General features: G+C 44.3%; 1 protein-coding gene across 6 annotated transcripts in view; it reads right to left on the bottom strand.

Annotated features, from left to right (window-relative positions):
* The window catches only part of KIAA1217 (KIAA1217 ortholog), a 307,064-nt gene that overhangs the window by 47,161 nt on the left and 240,341 nt on the right, over positions 1-19,562 (bottom strand). For all 6 annotated transcript variants that reach the window (XM_054725735.1, XM_054725738.1, XM_054725732.1 and 3 more), the window contains one exon: positions 17,591-18,420. In XM_054725735.1, coding sequence (XP_054581710.1) covers positions 17,591-18,420 — 830 coding nt within the window. Of the gene's footprint in view, positions 1-17,590; positions 18,421-19,562 lie in introns of those variants that run through there.

Below are 19,562 nucleotides of genomic sequence, written 5' to 3' on the forward strand. Positions count from 1 at the left end.
GTCCTAGTGTGAGCTTGAGACAGAGAAGGGACCCCACTCTTCACCGAGGTCTCAGTGCCGCCAACCTCTCCTAGTGTAAGCGACATGCTTCCCGTGCTACAAACTGCATATTCACACATTGTGGCTTTTACATAGAAGCCAACTGTTTTATCTGGTACCCAGTGGACATGGTGGTGGTCTGTTCTTTCCCTGGAAAACAATAACTGGTTAAGTTGGACTTACTGAGAGATGCTATATCTATATCTTAAACTTCATGACAATCAAGCAGACTTTCAAGGGTAATTTGGTCCATATACAACTTTTTGGCCTTGGTTTTGCCTTGGGAATATAACCCTTATGAAACACTGAGTTTAATTTCACAATTACAAGCTTCCAACTTCAAAATTCCATGCATTTTCTTTAGTTTAAAATGGATGGTCTGTCACAATACTGAGTTTCTTGGATGAAAGTCATGCAGTCTAGGCAGTTCATGGTTGTAAACCCACTAAGGGAAAATAAATGATTTAAGCATGAATAGTATGATCTCTTTGCTCTGGTAGTGTGGGAAGGAGAAATCTCGAGCAGTGAGAGTGGGAATGCGTCTCCATCTCCATGCAGCGAGTTTCCAGGTGTTTCCAGGTGTGGCAGTGAATGCTAAACCCCTGAGCTGCAAAGCATTTTCAGTCACACCTGTGCTCCTGGTCTCCTCTCTGTCATAACACAGTGCACGTGCCAAAGAGAAAATTTAGGAAGAAACTACACTCAAGAAAGCAGGTTAGTAAATACCTAATGGATATCCTATGTTCATCAGACCCAAGTTGCTATGGCATCTCAGAAATGATTGGCTAGCGGCTGATCATGCTGCCTGCCATGTGGGAGACACAGACTCACACGAATGGGCTCCTGGGAAATGAGTGCCTTCCACAAGGAACAGCTGAGCAGCGGGTAAAAGTTGTCCAGGGTCCCCGTTCTTCCCACGGTAATGCTGGAAGTCAAACTCATGACTCTAAGGAGTCCAGGTACATTTAGAACCACCTCAAGATGTACTACTTTCCTGCTCTTACCCGATCCCAGGCAAATACAAAGCATTGCTTTATTCTTTCTTTCTTCTTTTAAAAGCAGCATGACATTTTTAGGGTCTAGACAGCTTTGGTGAGGAAGCGGCTTGAGGGGTTCCATGAAGCTGGAGCGTGGAACAGGAAGGCATGGTCACAACATAACTACAGACAGAGGACAGTACTACTAAGAACTGTAAGAAGCATGTAGGTCTATGACTGCAGAGAATAAGTGAGAATCTGATAAGAGGGAAATGGCAGAAGAAGGGATTCAACATGGCTCTAGGCACAGCCCTGATTAGGGCTAAATCACTGTTCTTTCTGAACCCTCACTGGCCAACAGGTTTCAAGACCTTGTCTAAGAAAGGTCAGCATAGCATTAAAAACCAAAACTGCACTGACCAGTTTGGCTCAGCGGATAGAGCGTCTGCCTGTGGACTGAAGGGTCTCAGGTTCGACTCCGGTCAAGGGCATGTATCTTGGTTGTGGGCGCATCCCCGGTGGGGGGTGTGCAGGAGGCAGCTGATTGATGTTTCCCTCTCATCCATGTTTCTAATTCTCTATCCCTCTCCCTTCCTCTCTGTAAACAGTCAATAAAATATATTTAAAAAAACAAACACCAAAAAAACAAAACAAACAACAACAAAAAAAGCACCTGGATTCTTCTTCCAGATTCGGGGCATTGATCTGCAACTAATCCATCACAGCAGTTGGAATCGCACAATGTTACAGCACAGGCTAGGTCATCTCCACACGAGAGTCCAAAGCTCAGTGGGTACTTGGCTTTTTGCTGTGCTTCCCCAGACAACGGTTTTAGGATGCAGAGAAAGACAACCCACAAATCCTCAGCCCTTTTCTCACTCCCCAGGGATCATGTCCACAGAGTTACAGAGCTTCCTGGGGTCAGAGTCTGGATGCTTTGAAGGATAGGCCCTAGATTCAGGCCAGGTATCACACCCTTGGTTCCCCTTTTTGTATCTGTGAGGACAGAAGAAAGGGCTCCCTTTCTGGGTGGCCTCCTCCGGGCTGTCACTGGCTGGGCCCCAGAAGGAAGACAGGATCTTTCAGAGCCTCTCGAGTTCAAAACACTTGAGCTGCCATCTGAGGGGAGCAATTCTCTCCCATTGCCCAGGAAACGGTGGGTCCTGCACGTGGCCGAGGCACTGACTGCACATGCGCATTCCACTGTCTTGGCCAAAACCACGTTATGAAAATACAATTTTTCGACACATGGAAATGAGAAAACTTTCCCCCTCCTACTTAATCATCAAAGTGTTTCTGGTTTCAGGATTCATTTGAGGGAGATTATCTGATTTATAAATTCATAAATAAGATTGTCTTTCCATTTCATGGTTGGTAATCAGGAAACAATTTTATGGTTTAACTAAATTACAGCAACTGGAAACTTATGCAGCCTTTGCCCATGATGAAATGTTATGAAGTATGTTTTAATGTGAAACGGGAAAAAAAAAAGTGAAATGCAGTGGAAGAAATTATATATGACCCTCTCATTTTATTGCAGTGACAATTTTGTATAATAATCATCAAAATATTAAAGATGCTTAAGCTAATTCTTGCCAATATCACTTGGTTTAAGGTTTTACAGGTTTGGTATAATTACTGTTGAAAGGATGGTTTAAAAGTGATTTCATAGACCATTTTCTATCATTCCATAAACCATATTTATGGGATTAGTATATATGGTTAACTAGTCATTTAGCACAGTAAGTCAGCCTGGATGAATGAATCTTTTCAGGGCCCAAGCATAATATTAATAAAAACTCAAGTCCAAATCCAGGGAAAGTGCTGATCCCAGTATTGAAATTCCTGCTGTGAGAATGGGCTTTCCTGCAAGCACCTGTCTGTCTGTGAAGACAGCAAAGCCTAGACTGCTCACAGCCTGCTCTCTGTCTTCAGAGTAGAGGGCCGGAAAAATGTGCATTTGAGGGTATATTTTTAGCCAGTAACTCCATTTATACAATGTTTTTGGTTCAAGTTTTCACCTCTAACATTTTTGACCAGGGACTTGCCTTTGTTCTGAGGCCTCATTAAGCCTGAGTTAAGTCCTTATCATTGCCTATCTAAGTAAATTAATGGCTATTAAAAAAACAAGTCAAGGCTGTAACAAGTCTGAGACTGGTAATTCCCCTGTAATGAAGCCCTTAGGCTATGTTTTTAAAGATCCGAAATAAATGCCGGAGATCTAGCTGAAACCAGCCAACTTTTTGGAGCTGGTAGGATTGCTTAGGCCTCCAGTCAGAGGCATTCTCCTCCCTAACCAGTTACTGAGGTTGAAACCTAGTGGTGCAGGATAGCCAGTAACAATGATTGTAACCAGGGCAGGCATTCTGAGAGTACTTTCTAGCTGGTCCATCATTTCACTTCTAGTTCTAATATTGTCCGATTTGTTTTTTGCTCCGGCTCATTCCCTGTTATCTCTCTACCCCCAGAAAGGGACAAATGGCCAATGAGTCCTCAACAAATGTTTTTGAGCACTTAAGTTGTGCTACACGCCACAGTGCAAGCTGCTGTGGACACAGCAGTGATAGAGTACCATCATTAAGCAGTACCTTCCTTTCACAAAGTCACTCTTTTTTTTTTTTTTTTTCTGGGAGAAATCTCAGTGAATTAAAGCCCAGTGCCAAAGGCATTTCCCAGAACTGAACAGTGAACAGGCTTCAAGTTGTTTGCTCATGCCTTGACTCTCTGGTATGAGGGGGAAAAACCAAAGTAATTGAAGACACTATTTTCAGATGAGTTCAACAAAACACTGGAATTCAAATGATCTGAACTTGTGATACAGCTTCAAAGAGGACTCTGAGCAGCCAGCTTTCTATCTTTGCCCCCACTCTAAACTATTGGTGAAAGAACTATATACTAAAGACATTCTTCTAAAAACTTCCAACAAATGTTAACTTCTCATTCAAACATCCAGATTTATTGAGGCGATATTGATGGAGTTGATGGTGACTACAATAGGGCTACAATGTTTTGTGTGCATTAATATTGTCCCCCCACCCTACCTCTGCACACCCTTAAAGATAACAACCATATCTTGCACTTTTCTTGCATTTATGAACATTAGGTGAGGACTGAATACACAAAGGATCATTAAAAAATATTGTTTATAACCCTGACCTTGAGGGCTGCTGTTTGTTCCCCTGCCCACTGCTCATGGAGAAGAAAGGAGTTCTATGTTCCCTATTGCCACTTTACCATCCCCCCCCCCTCTTCTGAATTACTCATCTGTACCTTCCCTAGTGCCATTTGAGACCAAGGCTATGATCATCCACACCCTCGTATTCCCAATCACTATGTACGGATGCAAAAGCTGGACAGTGAAGAAGACTGATGGGAAAAACATTGATTAATTTGAAGCACAGCATTGGAGGAGAGCTCTACAGGTACCCAGAACCACTGGAACGGTGAACAAGTGGGTCCTAGAGCAAAGTAAGTCTGAAACATCACAAGGCAAAAATGACAAAACTGAAGCTACCCTACTTGGGCACATGCTGAGAAGGCAGGGTTTTTCGGAAAAGACAATAATGCTGGGAAACATAAAAGTCAGCAGGAATAGAGGGAAACCAAATATGAGACGGATTGACTCCATCGCAGAAGCCAGAGGCATGCGTCTCCAGGAGCTGAGCAGGGCTGCTGAGGACAGGGCACTGCGGACATCACTCATTCATAGGGTCTCCAGGAGTCGGAGCTGACTCAATGGCATGTAACACACACAGGTTCCCTACCTACATCTAGAAAATTCCCTCACATCCTTGGATGATTTCAGCCTGGAAAGATGTCCTCCTTTCTGCCACACTGCAGCCCATCATCCTTTGTAGCTTCAATATCCATGCTGATAACCCTTTCAAAAGTTTGGCATTACAGATCCTCAAACTCTTCTTCACAGACATTCTCTGACCTTAAGTTATTAGTTGGTAAGTTTTCTGTCCAGATCAGAAACTCCAAAATCCTCTCTAAGTGTAGCAATCTTTACTTGTCTTCGATTCCCTTAGTCACACAGATCAGCTCTTTACCTGCATCCTTACCTCCTTCATCCTCAGCCATTGAGACTGTCTGGAAATTCATTTTAATTTTCCTGCTCCTCACCCTGATGGTCCACACACACTCTCTCCACTGTCCTGACTGGATTTTCCATGGCTGGCCTCTCTCTCAGCCTTGCAGTTCCTATGCTGGCTGACTTTGGAGGAGGGAAATAAATGAGAGGAAAGGACCCCTTTATGTCCCTTTGTTTCTTCCCCTGTCACTTCCTCTTGGTGATACTTCAAGAAGACAGAGTGTGGAATCCTCGTAAGGCAACCTGGTTTCCCTCAAGTCAGGAAAGACAATGACCAAAGCAAAGGTGTTCATCTGGATGCTCTGCATTTCACTTATGGCCCATGAAGCTACACACTGAATGACAACTGTAAAGAAATAAGCAAAGAATGGAGCCCCACTTATGAGGATCTGGGAAGAGAAAGCTATATCTAATCTTCACAAATTTACCAAGGCATTGAGAGAATGGGAGTTTATAATGAGATGTGAAGAGAAATGCTGTGGAGATGATAGTATTCCCTGTAATAAATAGTTCTTCACATATTACAACTGCTGCTATTTACCCAGAATCCCTCAGTGATGTTTAATTATCAATAACTCAATTCAACAATTGCTTTGAGTGTGAGCACTGTGATAGCCCGGGGGGTCAATGCTGCCAGAGTCTTTCTTCTTGATCTCAGGCTTCAGATGCCCCAGCTCGGTGGCTGGATTCTGCAGGGTGCGGGTGCTCTTAGTAGTCAAGCGGTGCTGGATGGCAGAGTCGGAGAGGTCAGCTCCTCCTCCTGAGAGGAAACATGTGCAGGAAGGCAAAGCGAATAGTGGGATTTAGCCAGAAGAAGAGAAAGGAGAAGAGAGTAGAACAGAGTGTTCTCATAAGGGGAGTTCCAGACATAAGCAGAAGCACTGGACTAATAGAATTTGACAGGAGCAAAAACAATGGACTAGGACTTAGGGGCAGGTTGCGGGGGGGTGGGGGGGGGGGGGGGAGCGGAGGTGTAGCGTGGAGGTCATTGAGGCAGATCAGGTGACAGTGCTAGTGGCTTGGACCGGAGTGGTGGAGTGAGGTAGAGAGCAATGGCTGGAGGCAGGGAATCTTTGGATATAGAACTATCTCTGGTTGCCCAGATGTGGAGTGTGAGAGACAGTAATCAAGATGACACCAAGGCTTTCGGCCTAAGTAATAGATGAAGTTGTCATACATGAGATGGGAAAATAGGTGTTCATTTTTGGACATGCCGAGTTTGACTTGACCACCAGACATCCAAGGGGAGATGCAAATCTCCACTCATAAATCACTCAATATCTCTGAGTCTCAGTTTCCTCAACTGTCAACCTAGGGTAACAACTGCCTTCCCTGCCTCACAGGGCTGTCATCCTACCAGAATGAAGGTGAGCAAGAAAAATGTACGAGCAAGCACTTTATAAGTTGCAATATGTTATGGATGTGGAAGGCTTCTTTTGTCACTTCAACTTCATTCATTCAACAGATATTTTCCTGGTATGGACTGTGTGCCAGGTACAGTGGCAGATGCTTGGGCTATAGCTGTGACTAAAGCAAAGGGCTTCTTACCCTCCTGGAACTTACATTTTAGGGGTGAGGGTAATGGAACAACAAACCAAGTGAACTGGAAAGTTTTCTATAAATAAGAGTCTTAATTGACATAACATTGTGAAGCCATAGTCCTTTGTGGAAAGGAGCCATAATGTAGGTAGATCAGGTGACAGTGGTAGTGGTATATATATTTGCATATAAATATACATATACTATTTATGTAATCGTGTGTGTGTGTGTGTGTGTGTGTGTGTGTGTGTGTGTGTGTATGATGGTCGGTTAGGAAAGGTCTCCTTGAGCAGATGGTGTGTGTGTTTTTGAAATATTTTTTAATTGATTTTTAGAAAGGGAGGAAGGGAGAGGGATAGAGAAATAGAAACGTTGATGAGAGAATCATCATTGATCAGCTGCCTCTTGCATGCCCTCTACTGGAGATGGAGCCTGTAACCTGGGCATGTGCCCTGACCGGGAACTGAACTGGTGACCTCTTGGTTCCTGGGTTGACAGAGCAGATGGTGATTAAGTGAAGCCTTGACATTGGCAAGAAGCCAATCAGGTAGACAGACATCTTCTGGAAGAGAAGAACAAATGCAAAGTCCCAGAGGCAGGAAAGGCCCAAGTCCACACACAGGAAGCTAGTGTACGTGGAATGGAGCTCGTGACAGGGAGCGTCAAGGGCTGAATGAATACGCTACACAGAGGAAACAGGGCCTCGAAGGCTCCCACTCCTTGTTAAATAGACACCCATTCTCTAATGTTCAACACCGAGCGGATACCACCTCTGAAAGCCGGCCAGACTTAGACTTTTAGAATCATGCAACTTTCTAGTTGGAGAGAACTTACTTATTTAGGCCCCACGATGTTCTTTCCATTCTAATTCAGTGATTTTGGCTAAAGCAAAAAAAAAAAAAAAAAAAAAAAAGGCATGCAGGCCCAGCAGGCTGGGCAAAACTGAGCCACACCCAGGTCTGTGCTCCTAACGTGCACACTCACTGATTTCCGGCGTTCTGACAGCGTTCTGCCCAGCACGGCAAATGCTCTGGGAACGCTCCAGGCAGCCTTTACTCTATTTCACAACATGCCTCCTGGTAGGCTGTTTTGTCTGGGACCAAATACAGTCCCAAGTCGGGCATGAGGACACATAGTCTCTCAGATCCAAAAGGCCAACACATTATGGCTCCTTTCCGCAAAGGACTATGGCTTCACAACGTTACGTCAATTAAGACTCTTATTTATAGAAAACTTCCCAGTTCACAAAAGGATTTTACACTCATTTTCCTTTAACCGGCACAGACCCCTTAAGAGGTCATGGTTATTGTTCTGTTGTGGCCAAGGACGTGAGGCTCAGGGAGGTGGGGTCCCCCTAGGGAAACACGGCTAGCTCACCTGCACACACACCTGCACACCCAGTGCTCCCTGCGGGGCTCTGAGCTGCCCGCCTCGTGACTCACCAGCTGGGGTGAGAGCCGTCCCTCCCCAGGGCAAGCCTACACCCTGCTTGCTTAAATCATCTACTTTACATTTTCGTTCTCTTCCCTGAGGGGAATTTTTAATATTCATGCTCTAGAAGTGACAGCCCATTTTTTTTTTTTTTTTGTACAGGAACAAACTAGTATGAATAGCTGTTTGTTCAGGTTCTGGCAACCTGAACACAGGCCTGTAATTTACCTTCCAATGAGAGATGGTGTCAGAAGCGATGGGAGATGGTCTCTTGCGTGGTCCTAAGGGAGCTGGAAACTAACTGCCACTCCCACCTGCCCTGGGTCTGCAACCTCTCAGCGTGCACTCAGGAGAAATAAGATAATGACTCTGAAGGAAAAAGAAAGAAAACCATTTCCTATCCTTGGCTTCGCTCATGTGTTTTTTCATTTTGCCTTCTTAGATACTGTGCTTGCTGGCAGAGTTGGGATACACGGCCCTTACTAAAAAGATGAGAAATACTGAGACAGCCTGAGAGTGAAAACATCGTTTGACTAGTGGCTCCAGTCACTGGGCCTTTGGGAAGTCTCCTGGCTGTTTGTCCTTCTGTCAAGTCACCGATTAGGAGCGTGGTCTCTAAGACCTCCCCGGCTCTGAAGATGGACAGGGAGGGAGAGGTGTTTCCTGGCAATGCAAGCTGGTCCTACAAGACTGTTGTGGGTAATACAGACTTTCTGAGACCTGCAGGTTTTGAAAGTGCAAATTCATGCTTATTAGACCTGGCTATATTTTTGAATCACTTCATTTGTGAAAAATAAAGTTCGAAATTCAAACAAGTGCAATCTCCCTGATCTTGACCAGACAGAAGGCCAACCCCCAAAGAAACTAAAGTGTAGCCAGGACACCAGGAGAGCCCAGGAGCTGGACTTAGATGGGCCCCAGCTTCAGGCTGGGTCGATCCCACGGTGAGTCTGCATTGAGTCTTTCAAAAAGGCTGAGCCCGCCCCTAAGCATGTATTCATCTTCTCTTTGAAAAAAGAGGTTCCAGTCGGCAAGGAAAGGGGCTTATCTGAATCTCACAGTATTTACGTTCCTCTGGCTTAGCTTCTGGTTTCAGACCCAAAGCATCTGATTGACAGCACCTCATGAATATGCAAAGGGAATACAAGGGCATATTTAAATTTCACCTAATTAGTGACAGATGATGGCTTTTCCTTTTGGGAAATTGGTTTAAAGTAACACAGACTTTGTGACAGTCATTCCACTGGTATTTTTGATAGAATATTCCTTGGGTAAGAGGAGTGCTATCTTCAAAACTTGTCAGGTGGTTAAGTACCATGTTTATCAGACAGCTGTTGCCTCCACTCAGCAGTTAAGAAATGACTAGCAAATATTACTTAACCATGAAGCTTATATTTCTGTGACTGAAGTAATAATTCAATTTATTGGCTCTTACTAATAAACCAACATCATATCCAGATGATATTTTTATAGGCACCATAATGCTAGATATATAGCAAATTTTGGGTAAAGATCAGTCTGACTTCCTAAGTAATATCTTTTCATTGAGTTGATATATACATATATCTTAAATTCTAGCTCATCTCCACGTTCTCATGAAGGCTTCCAGACCAGCATGAGTTGAGGAAAGTGCTCTCTTGTCTGAATTCATAGCCATTGTTGTCTGTATCACTTCTTTGGAATTAATTATGTACAAGCAGTCCCCAAATTAGGCTTGTAATTAAAAGTTTACTTGTACTTTCATTGTTTAGAACTTGGAATAAATGGTGGTTGAATTTCCAGCTGGACCACGGAAACCTCTATAACCTACAGTGTATTATTAGTTTTATCATTGTTCTTCATTGTTTTCAAAGAAAACGTGGCCTGACTTTCCAGCTGGACTTCTCGACGCTGGGAACAGAACTGCTCCTGAATGAAGCTGCAGACTCTGGGGGAGCCATTTCCCCTTGGAGGGACTTGCATGGCCTCCTCCCTTCTCTGCGCTTCACTGGGAGACAGCGTCATTGTCAAAGTGACAAGGAAAGAATCCCTGAGCAGCACCCATGGATGAAATCCCATTTCTGTGGTTGTTCCTGCAAAACAGTTACTTAGTAGGCATTCAGAGTTCAGAAGTTTCCTGTACTTAACTGTGGCATAGCCTATATGTTTATATTACAATTTTGATGTGTGTGTGTGTGTTTTTTAAAATTAATCCTCATCCGAGGATATTTTTCCATTGTTTTTTAGAGAAAGTGTTAGGGAGGGGGAGAGACAGAGAGAGAGAGAAACATCGATGTGAGAGAGACACATTGATTGGTTGCCTTCTGCATGTGCCCAGACTGGGGCCAGGGAGCGAGCCTGCAACTGAGGTACGTGTCCTTGACCGGAATCGAATCCAGGACTCCTCAGTCTGAGGGCCGACGCTCTAACCACTGAGAAAAACCGGCGAGGGTACAATTTTGATGTTTTATGACGGTCTTCACAGTTTATCTTCCTTGTGCATGGGGACTACAGAGAAATTTCTTTGTGTCCTGCAAAGCATCCAGCCTATAGCTAAGCACAGAAGAGAAGCTCAATAAACATGTATTGATCCATAATTAGAGCTGCATGGAAAAGCAATCAAGATAAGAGTTGAATCACTCAGGCACTATTAGGCATCAAAACAGATACTCTAACAAGCTCAACTGCACCTGGTTAGGCGTCTTCACCCTCAGTCTCATAGCCCGGGTGCCCTTGTGAAAGGATGCCCTAATCCTGGCTTGTCTTTTTGCTCCTGGACCCAAGATGTGTAACCCTGACTACTCTCCTGAAATGGACTTAAAATGGCTTTGATATTCTAAACATTCTCATCTGGATCCTGAAGCCCAGTTGATTCCATTTTCTTCACACTGAGCTTTGCTGTTTCCTATAATCTGTTCACCGGCTCTATGTTCTTCTTGGTATTATATTCAGAAATAGTCCTTTGTCCTAGCCAGCTCTGTGGTTTAAGCTCTCTGTTGGATAATACTTAAGTAGGATGCTTGGCTCAAAGCAGGCACTCTCTGAGCACTTATGGTAGGGCAGGCATGGAGCAAAGCACTTAACTGTAGTCTTCTTCCATCCTGTGAAGTCCTTTTATTATCCTTACCAGAGGCCCAGTGCACGAAATTCGTGCTCTGAACTGGGGGAGGGGGGGTGTCCCTCAGCCCGGCCTGCGCCCTCTCACAGTCCAGAACCCCTCGGCGGACATCACTCTCACAGTCCGGGACCCCTTGTTCCTTACCGCCTGCTCACTGCTCCTTACAGCTCAGCTCCCAGCTCCTGTGGAGGTGGGAGAGGCTCCCGCCACCACCGCTGCACTTGCCAGCCATGAGCCTAGCTTCTGGCTGAGCAGCAACCCCACGGTGGGAGCGCACTGACCACCAGGGGGCAGCTCCCGCGTTGAGTGTCTACTCCTTTGTGGTCAGTGTGCATCATAGCGACCAGCCATTCTTGTCATTCCACTGTTTGGTCGATTTGCATATTAGGGTTTTATTATACAGGATTTTACAGATGACCAAAGGAAGGCAGAGCAAGAGTCAGTAATGTGTCAAAGGTCCCAACTGCCAGCAAATGTTAGAACTCAGATCTGAACCAAGCAATCTGGCTTTGGAGTCCACGTTCATAAATAAACACTGCTTGTTACTGCCTCTCAATAAATGGTGGATTGCAGATTGATTGAAATGAAAGTAATGACAGCAAGTTATAACAATAAAGAAGTTGTTTTACCAAGAGGAAAGAATAGAATTGTAAAAGTTGTCAAAATCTGTGTTTTAGGAATGTCATGATTTACATTCCTTAAGTGTTAGGCATTATTTCATTTGCCCACTGCATTAAGTGGGGAAAGTCCAAATTTCCTTTACAGCAATGCTTCTCAACCAGGGGCATTTTACCTCCCCGGGGCATCTGACTATGTCTGGAGACATTTTTGATTGTCATGACAGGCAGGGTTAGTTGGGGGAGGAGGGTAGTTTGCTACTGGCATCTACTGGGGTAGAGACTGGAAATGCTGCTAAACACCCCACAACACACAAGAGAACCCCTCCCCCCTCTCCCAATTATCAGGCCCAAAGTATCAATAGTGAGCAAGTTAAGAAAACCTTGCTTTAGAGAGATGCCAAGTCTAGTTACTTAGGATACCTCTGATGTGGCTCACAGGAGAAGGAAAAAATCAATCATTCTATTTTGATAATTCAGATTCACCTCTGTAGCAGGACAAAGCACAGTTTAAAAAATCTTCAAATGTCTGTCAGTCACTGTGAACATGTTTAAATGACATAAATCTGAATTTGAACTTTCACTCAATCAACTGCTAAACCAAGGATGCATCCCACCCCTCAAAGCTACCAACACAGTAACATATAATCCTCGTAAAATGAGAAAATGATGTAAAATGATTAACAACAGACACAAGCTGCCAGTTAGCATGCAGGCTTCCTCCTGTACACAGAATTTTTATTTTCCCTTCTTTCTAATTGGCTCAAGACAAGAGGTTCTGTTTCTTTAAATCTGTGATGTTTCAGAAATCATAGCAGGATTCCACGTGGCTTCTCTTTCCCCAGATATACATGTCCAGACAGGGCAAGAATGTCTCCTCTGTGGATTCTTGACTAGTTTGTTGAATTCAGCTACTGTACGTGCAGAATAGTAAGATATGATCTTAGTTCAGGTTTACCATGTTTTGTTGAAAAATATTACATTAAGAGGAATCTGTTATACATTTGGAAGGAGAGCAATTAGTTACTTTGAAATGAGTACCCTTAAATTTTGAGTGTTATTTCAATAAAGATATTGCACATTATATGGTCCAAACTATAAATACAAGAGAGCAAAACATAAATGTCCTAGAATTTTATAATTCTTAAGGGCTGTTTTATGTGCCATGAATAGAAATAATGGTGCTATTTAATGAAGTAATTTTATAACCGAGGGAAGAGAGAGCCCGTGCACTAAGTCATGTCACACATCGTTCCCTCGGCATTCCTTAACAGGCATAGGGACCCACTCGCTTCTTGGAGTCCCAGCTGAAGGGAAGTCATCTGAGTAAAGCCAACTCATCACTCAAGATCGTTTTCTTTTCTTTCTAGAAGCTCAGATATGAGAATTGCTCTCCTGAAGGTCAAAGCAGTTGTAATCTGCTCATCTCCCCCAAAGCCCATAGCCATCTTGGGAGGAGAGCCCTACCCACATTTCTCCTATATACATGATTTTTCTCCAGATCTTCTATGTATAATTTGTCATTTTTCAGTGTTTTGTGGAAGCATATTTATAAAAACAAGAGATGCCAAATTTATTAAATCAAGGCACATGACTAAATATAAGAATCAAGATGAAATTACTTTAAACTCATTTTCAAGTCAATAGGGTTGTTATAAAATAATGTGCTCTCAAAACAAAAAAGCTACCATTGGAAGTTTCCTGAGCACAGATGGGAAAGAAAGGATTTTTCCTCTGTGACTGCAAACATCCTGCAGTTATGTGGGCCCTTCCATGGAATGCTCTTCTGAACAGCATCTGGATCCAGCTGTGCCCCAAAGAAAGGATTGCCACAGATTTCTCAGTCTCCCTCCTGTGTTTCTGTATCTTCCCATCTTAGATGTAAAAGTTCACTTCAGAGCTCTATAAAAAGAGCACTCTCAGGTTTATTTGCTTTTTAACATCATTAAACTGCAACAGAAATTGGTTACTTTATAGAACCCTATCCTCATGAAGTTAGACATTTAGGCGTTGAAGACGCCTTAAAAATACTTCCACAGATTAAATATATCTGAAATAACATCACGGTATAGATGAAACAATGGACTATAATTTTGTGCTTCAGTAAGTGTTTTATGTTCTTGTTTTTAAAAAATTTCATTGACATAGTACTCACATTCATTGTTTTAAAAATAAAATCTACCAAGAAGGTTCTCCATATTCTTTCCTTATTTCTGCATAATTGTGCTAATGTATTAGCTAGGGCAGCTATATTTTAAATGGCATGTATATATTTAGCAGCTAATTATGCAAATTCTACCATGATTATGATTGTAAATATCCTTCAGGAGCAGTCACTTAGCATCTAGTCCTGAAAACATTTTTGGAAAATTCTGGTTAAAATGCTCAGAATTCACTTATCTTCTCAGTGAAGGTGGGACTCATAGTTCTTATGCACCAGGCAGAATATTGCACATTGATAAAAAGTATTGGATTCTTTAATGGACCTGAACATTATATGCCACTTAGTGGCTTTGTGACCTTGGGCAAGTTACTTAACTTCTCTGAGCTCAGTTTCATCATTTGTAAAATTGAAATGATGCTAGTACATATACTTCACTGAGTCATGATGATTATATCCCAAGATGTGTAGAAACTACTTAACACAGTGTTTGGCCCATAAAAGGCTTTCAGTAAAAGCTAGCTACCATCAGCACTCTTCTTCTTAAAATAGTAGTACTTATAAAATAAAAGTGGTGCCCAGCAGTACTGCATTTCAGCTCAGTCACTAAGCTCTCTAGAAGACTTCAGAACTACAGGTGAAGAGGAGGAAGTATCACTATCTAGGGAACGATGGGATGATAGGTGGGAGTGCTGATAGCAAAATTTCCAGACTCAAGTCTTTTTACTAGAGAATCGTTCTATACACACTTTTGTCATGTGCCTGGGTTAAGGATGTTTAGGTGTTTCAGTAATGCGGACTCTAAATGCTGATGTATGTGCATGTGTGTGTATGTGTGTGTGCATGTGTGTGCGTGAGCAAGTGCGTGTTGGCCTACAGGAAAAGGGAATTTAGCCTGCTCATGTATGTATAAGGACTCCAATTCCACCCTCTGAAGATAAGCTGGTTAACAGGTGAGGAATCACCTCGTCCAGATGTGTGAGATAAAATTCTTCCTCTGTTATTTCACATTTCAGGGAATTAAAAAAAAAAAGTAAAATTATGCTCATAATTATAATCATATGTCAGAATATGGTAGTGATAATGACAGTTTATTTTAGGTGAACATTATTCTTTTAGGCAATTTTTCTAATATTTGTTATTCTAGAAATAAGATAATTTAGATTTTCTTTCTTTTTTTATATTTTATTGATTTTTTTACAGAGAGGAAGGGAGAGAGATAGAGAGTCAGAAACATCGATGTGAGAGAAACATCGATCAGCTGCCTCCTGCACAGATGTGCCCACAACCAAGGTACATGCCCTTGACCTGAATCGAACCCGGGACCTTTCAGTCCGCAGGCCGACGCTCTCCACTGAGCCAAACCGGTTTCGGCGATAATTTAGATTTTCTAAAAAGGGTTTCTAACATATAAAACATAAATCCATCTACTTTTTCTGAGCTTTGGTGCAATAGAAACCTAAAGAGGAAGCAGAGGCCCTAAAAGAATTCGGATACTGCTTAAGGCTAAAATTCTACTTGACTTTGATCCAATATAGAGAAGATTCCACAAAGCAGAGGGTACTAAGTGCTGTGAAAAACTGGGCTCAGCCTGGCGGGTGTGTCTCAGGGGTTGAGCGTCGATCTATGAACTAGGAGGTCACCGTTCGATTCCCCGTCAGGGCACACGCCCAGGTTGTGCGGACCCGATCCCCATTGTGGGGTGTGCACGAGGCAGCTAATCAATGATTCTCCCTCATCATTGATGTTTCTATCTCTCTCTCTCCCTCTCTCTGCCCCTCTGAAGTCAATAAAAATATAAAAATTAAAAAAAACACCACCTGGGCTCAGTGATGCTCATTAAAGTCATAAACATGTGGTAACTGCATGCTGGGAAAGAAGTCATACACTGTCATTGACCAAAATGTGCCTACAGCCCAGCAGGGTGGAAATAGCTTAATATGATCCACGGTGGAATCAAGCTCTCAATTCTCTTCGACCCACAAGGTGAGTCGGCATGGTGGTGGTGGTGGTGGTGGTGGTGGTAGTGGGGCCGGGGGGATGGTGGGGAGGATGGATTCTAGCCCTCACATAGTATCCTGGAGATGGATGTTTTTAACTGATTCCTTACTAAATTCTTATGATTCTAAGTCTTTCCCCTAAGTGACTAGTTTTCCCCACCAGCCCACCCCAGAGGACGTGTCACCCTTCCTTCAAAGCACAGGGCACCAGCTTCTGAGCAACAAGGAACACCTCTGTAGATTTCCCTCTAGTTGTGACATTGGTCTATTCCAATAAGCCTCAGTATTCCCACACCCCTCAGCTGTCCGTGTTCCTTTCCTGGAGTCTTAGAATTTCAATTCCTACGGCCTTTGGAAAGGAGAGAATAAGTATCATGTCCCAATTCTTAATTTTTCTTAGTCCTACATAATCAAGCCAGTCACCATTGCTAGTTTTGTTTTGTTTTTTACTCGTGGGAAAGGATTAGAATTTGTTAGAGCATTAATGATTCCCAAACTTCCATGTTCATTCCCTTTCCATCCTCCAGGAATCTTTCTGCTGTGACTGAACAGGTAAGGAGAGACAGCCCTTTCATGATAACATTCTGCTAAGGAGGACAGGGCTTTTTGATTTGTGTGTGAAAAAGTAAGATAGACAATTCATATTCCATTCACAATTTTGGCCTTCTTTTTATAAGGTTATATAATAGTAGCAAGTGATATTACCATTTTTTAGTGAGGAACAGGTAACACTGGTTCTTATAAAGTACTGAATGATTAAATATGTAGATCTCATTTTTCATACATCTTCTGGATTTATATGACAACTAGTTTGGGATGCATTTTTTTTTACTAGATATTTTATGATTATAATTATTACAGTGATTTCCTTTAGTCAGTTCAGGCTAGAGAAATTCCCTTTATCAAAATTAGCTTTTCTTTTAATATATGAACTTTGGAGAGTTTTAAAAATGTAGTAGGAAGGTTCTAGACTGGCAACTTATAATAATATGTATACTAAAACAGATATTAAAATGGCCAGAGTGTGTCATTCACCAGATAATTTTGCTGATCTCAGTATCACTCTGGAATGAGTAATAAATCTAAACCATCCTATTTTTATGCAAATTCATGCTTTATCACTCTCGATGACAACCAGTCACACCTTCTTTCCATTTCCCCAAACCAGATGAGAAAACAAAATTTCACCACCCAAGGAAAAACACAAATCATCACTTTAAACAGCTACACCTTGAACCACTCACTCCTTATTTTCTGTGGCGGTTCGTTATTATGAGCTCTGGATTTCTTGGTCTGAATGGTTTCTGCTAACCACAATTTTCTTCCAGATTATGCAGATGTAGTTACGGATGACGCGGTCTGACCACGCTCAGGAGCCTGCACTGACCACTCCTGCTGTGTCTGCCCTCCTTGAGCAGGGCCGTGGGTCTGCCTCACTTGACCCCCAACAATTTAGAGGTCGCAGACAAGGATGGCCTTTGACCCTAGGCTGAGCCCGCTGCAGCATCCTCAGGGCACGCCGCCCAAGGCCGGTGCTCAGCTGACATCTGTTCTCTTGGTCTGACCTCAGACGGAGCCGCGGGCTCAACAACACGCGGGCACAGCCCCCCGCCCTGGCCACCCGCCCCCCCCTTACCTGGTCTCTCTGTCTTTGGGGATCGTAGCGGTGCTGTAAGCAAACATCTGCTTCTCCACTAGAGGCGGGCCGAGGTCCACAAGGCCGGAGAGTCCTGGCGCGGCCCGCGGCTTTTCAATGTACACCAGGGTGCCCGGCTCCTTGAAGGGCTGGCGGCTGGGCGAGGCCCGGTCAGGCTGCAGGGTGTGGGGGGCCCCGTGGGCGCTGTGATGGGCGTGCATGTCCACCATCCTCAGGTCGCCCACGCGGTGCGGAGAGGCGGGGGGCGTTTTGGAGCCCAGAGTGGGTAAGTGGCTGTCCGGGTATTTCCGGGACTTCTGTCTGTACAGCGACTGCTCCATATGCATCTCCGCCTGCAAGGCCGGGCTGCAGTACGCGCTCGCCGAGCGGATGGCGGTGCGGTGATAGGCGATGATGTGATCCGGCACGTCCAGCGGGTGCGCGCCGTGGGAGGAGGCGATGCTCATCCGCCCCTCGTGGTACAGGTACGGATCCGCGTAGAAGCCCTCATTTCGGTACATCGCGATGTTCTTGCCGCTCATGTCTTCGTCGGGCTTGACGTCTCTTCTCTCCAGAATGGCGCTCGGGCTGGGCGAGATGGACCTGGACACCGGCAGGCTGGAGAGCCTGTCCCTGGGGATGGTGGCGTTGCCGGGGACCATCATCGGGCGGCCGCCCCCATAAGGAATTCTGGATGGGGAGGGAGGCATGGAGTGGGGCACGGGCGTGGAGGGCGGAGAATTTGGAATGGCATGGGCGGGGTGAGCTGTGGACCCAGGTCGAGAGGCCGCAGGGCCATCTCCTCTTGCATAAACAAGTTCTCTCTGCATCTGAAAATAAAACAAGCAGTTAGAAAATGTCCTTTGATATTCACATTTTTTAGAGAAGCCCCAGGGGCCGTGTGGCTTCCCTGATGTGGGAGGCTGCATAAGGGCCCTTGTAAGATGTCCACCCCTCATCCCGGGACCCTGTTAACTATGGCCCCTTACACGGCACAGGCACTTTGCAGATGTCCCCCTTTAAGAATGTTGAGATGGGGAGATTGTCCTGGATCATTCGGGTGGGCGGACTGCCATGACAAGGGTCCTTATATGTGACAGGGAAGCAGAAGGGTCAGAGGGAGGGAAGGAGATGTGGTGGCAGAAGCAGGGTCAGAAACCCTGGAAGATGGTATCACTGGCTTTGAAGGTGGAGGAGGGGCTGTGAGCCAAAGAATGCAGGCAGCGTCTAGAAGCTGGAAGAGGCAAGGGCGTGGATTCTCCCCAGGGGCCCCCAGAGGGAGAGTGGCACTGCCAACACCTTGCTATTGGCCTGTGAAAACCATCCGGACTTCCGATCGCCACAGCTGTACAATAGTCCATTTGTGGTGATTTAAGCCACTAAATTTGTGGTATTTTGTTACAGCAGCCACAGGAACCAAATACATCTGATGTAGAACTCAGCGTTGTGGGGTTTGGAGGGAAAATTGTGCAGTGGTTTAAAATTTGAGGTAATAGCTTCTTAGAGACACTGAATAAATTTGGTCTCATGTATTAAAAGCGCTAAAATTGTGTTTCCTAAAACTTGTTCTGGGCACATTTTCTAGTATTAGCCCTGGAAAATAGTAAGCATCTTTCCCATCTTGCACAGTCTAGTGACCGGGCCAGAGAGGAAATGGACGTGCTTAGGGAAAACCTGAAGGGAAGTTGCACTCTGACTCACCATCTCCTTACTTACTTGAGCCTCTGAGAAACTGAGCTCTGGAGGTTGGGAGAAAATAATGATCCAGGAGATAAGGGTGCAACTGGAGGCCAGGGAGAGAGAGGGAAGGGAATCCCAGGCACGGTGGGAGAAGGAATCCTAACAGTGCATCCTCTGGGGCTGCCATGTGATGACGAGAAGCCAGCAGGAGTTGGCCACTGTAAGCCCAGTACTTCCTGCTCCGGCAGCAGGGACTTCCGGGCTGTGTCATTACCATCAGTTTAGGAGAGCA

The sequence above is a fragment of the Eptesicus fuscus genome, chromosome 2 (assembly GCF_027574615.1).
Source record: "Eptesicus fuscus isolate TK198812 chromosome 2, DD_ASM_mEF_20220401, whole genome shotgun sequence".
Lineage (NCBI taxonomy): Eukaryota > Metazoa > Chordata > Mammalia > Chiroptera > Vespertilionidae > Eptesicus > Eptesicus fuscus.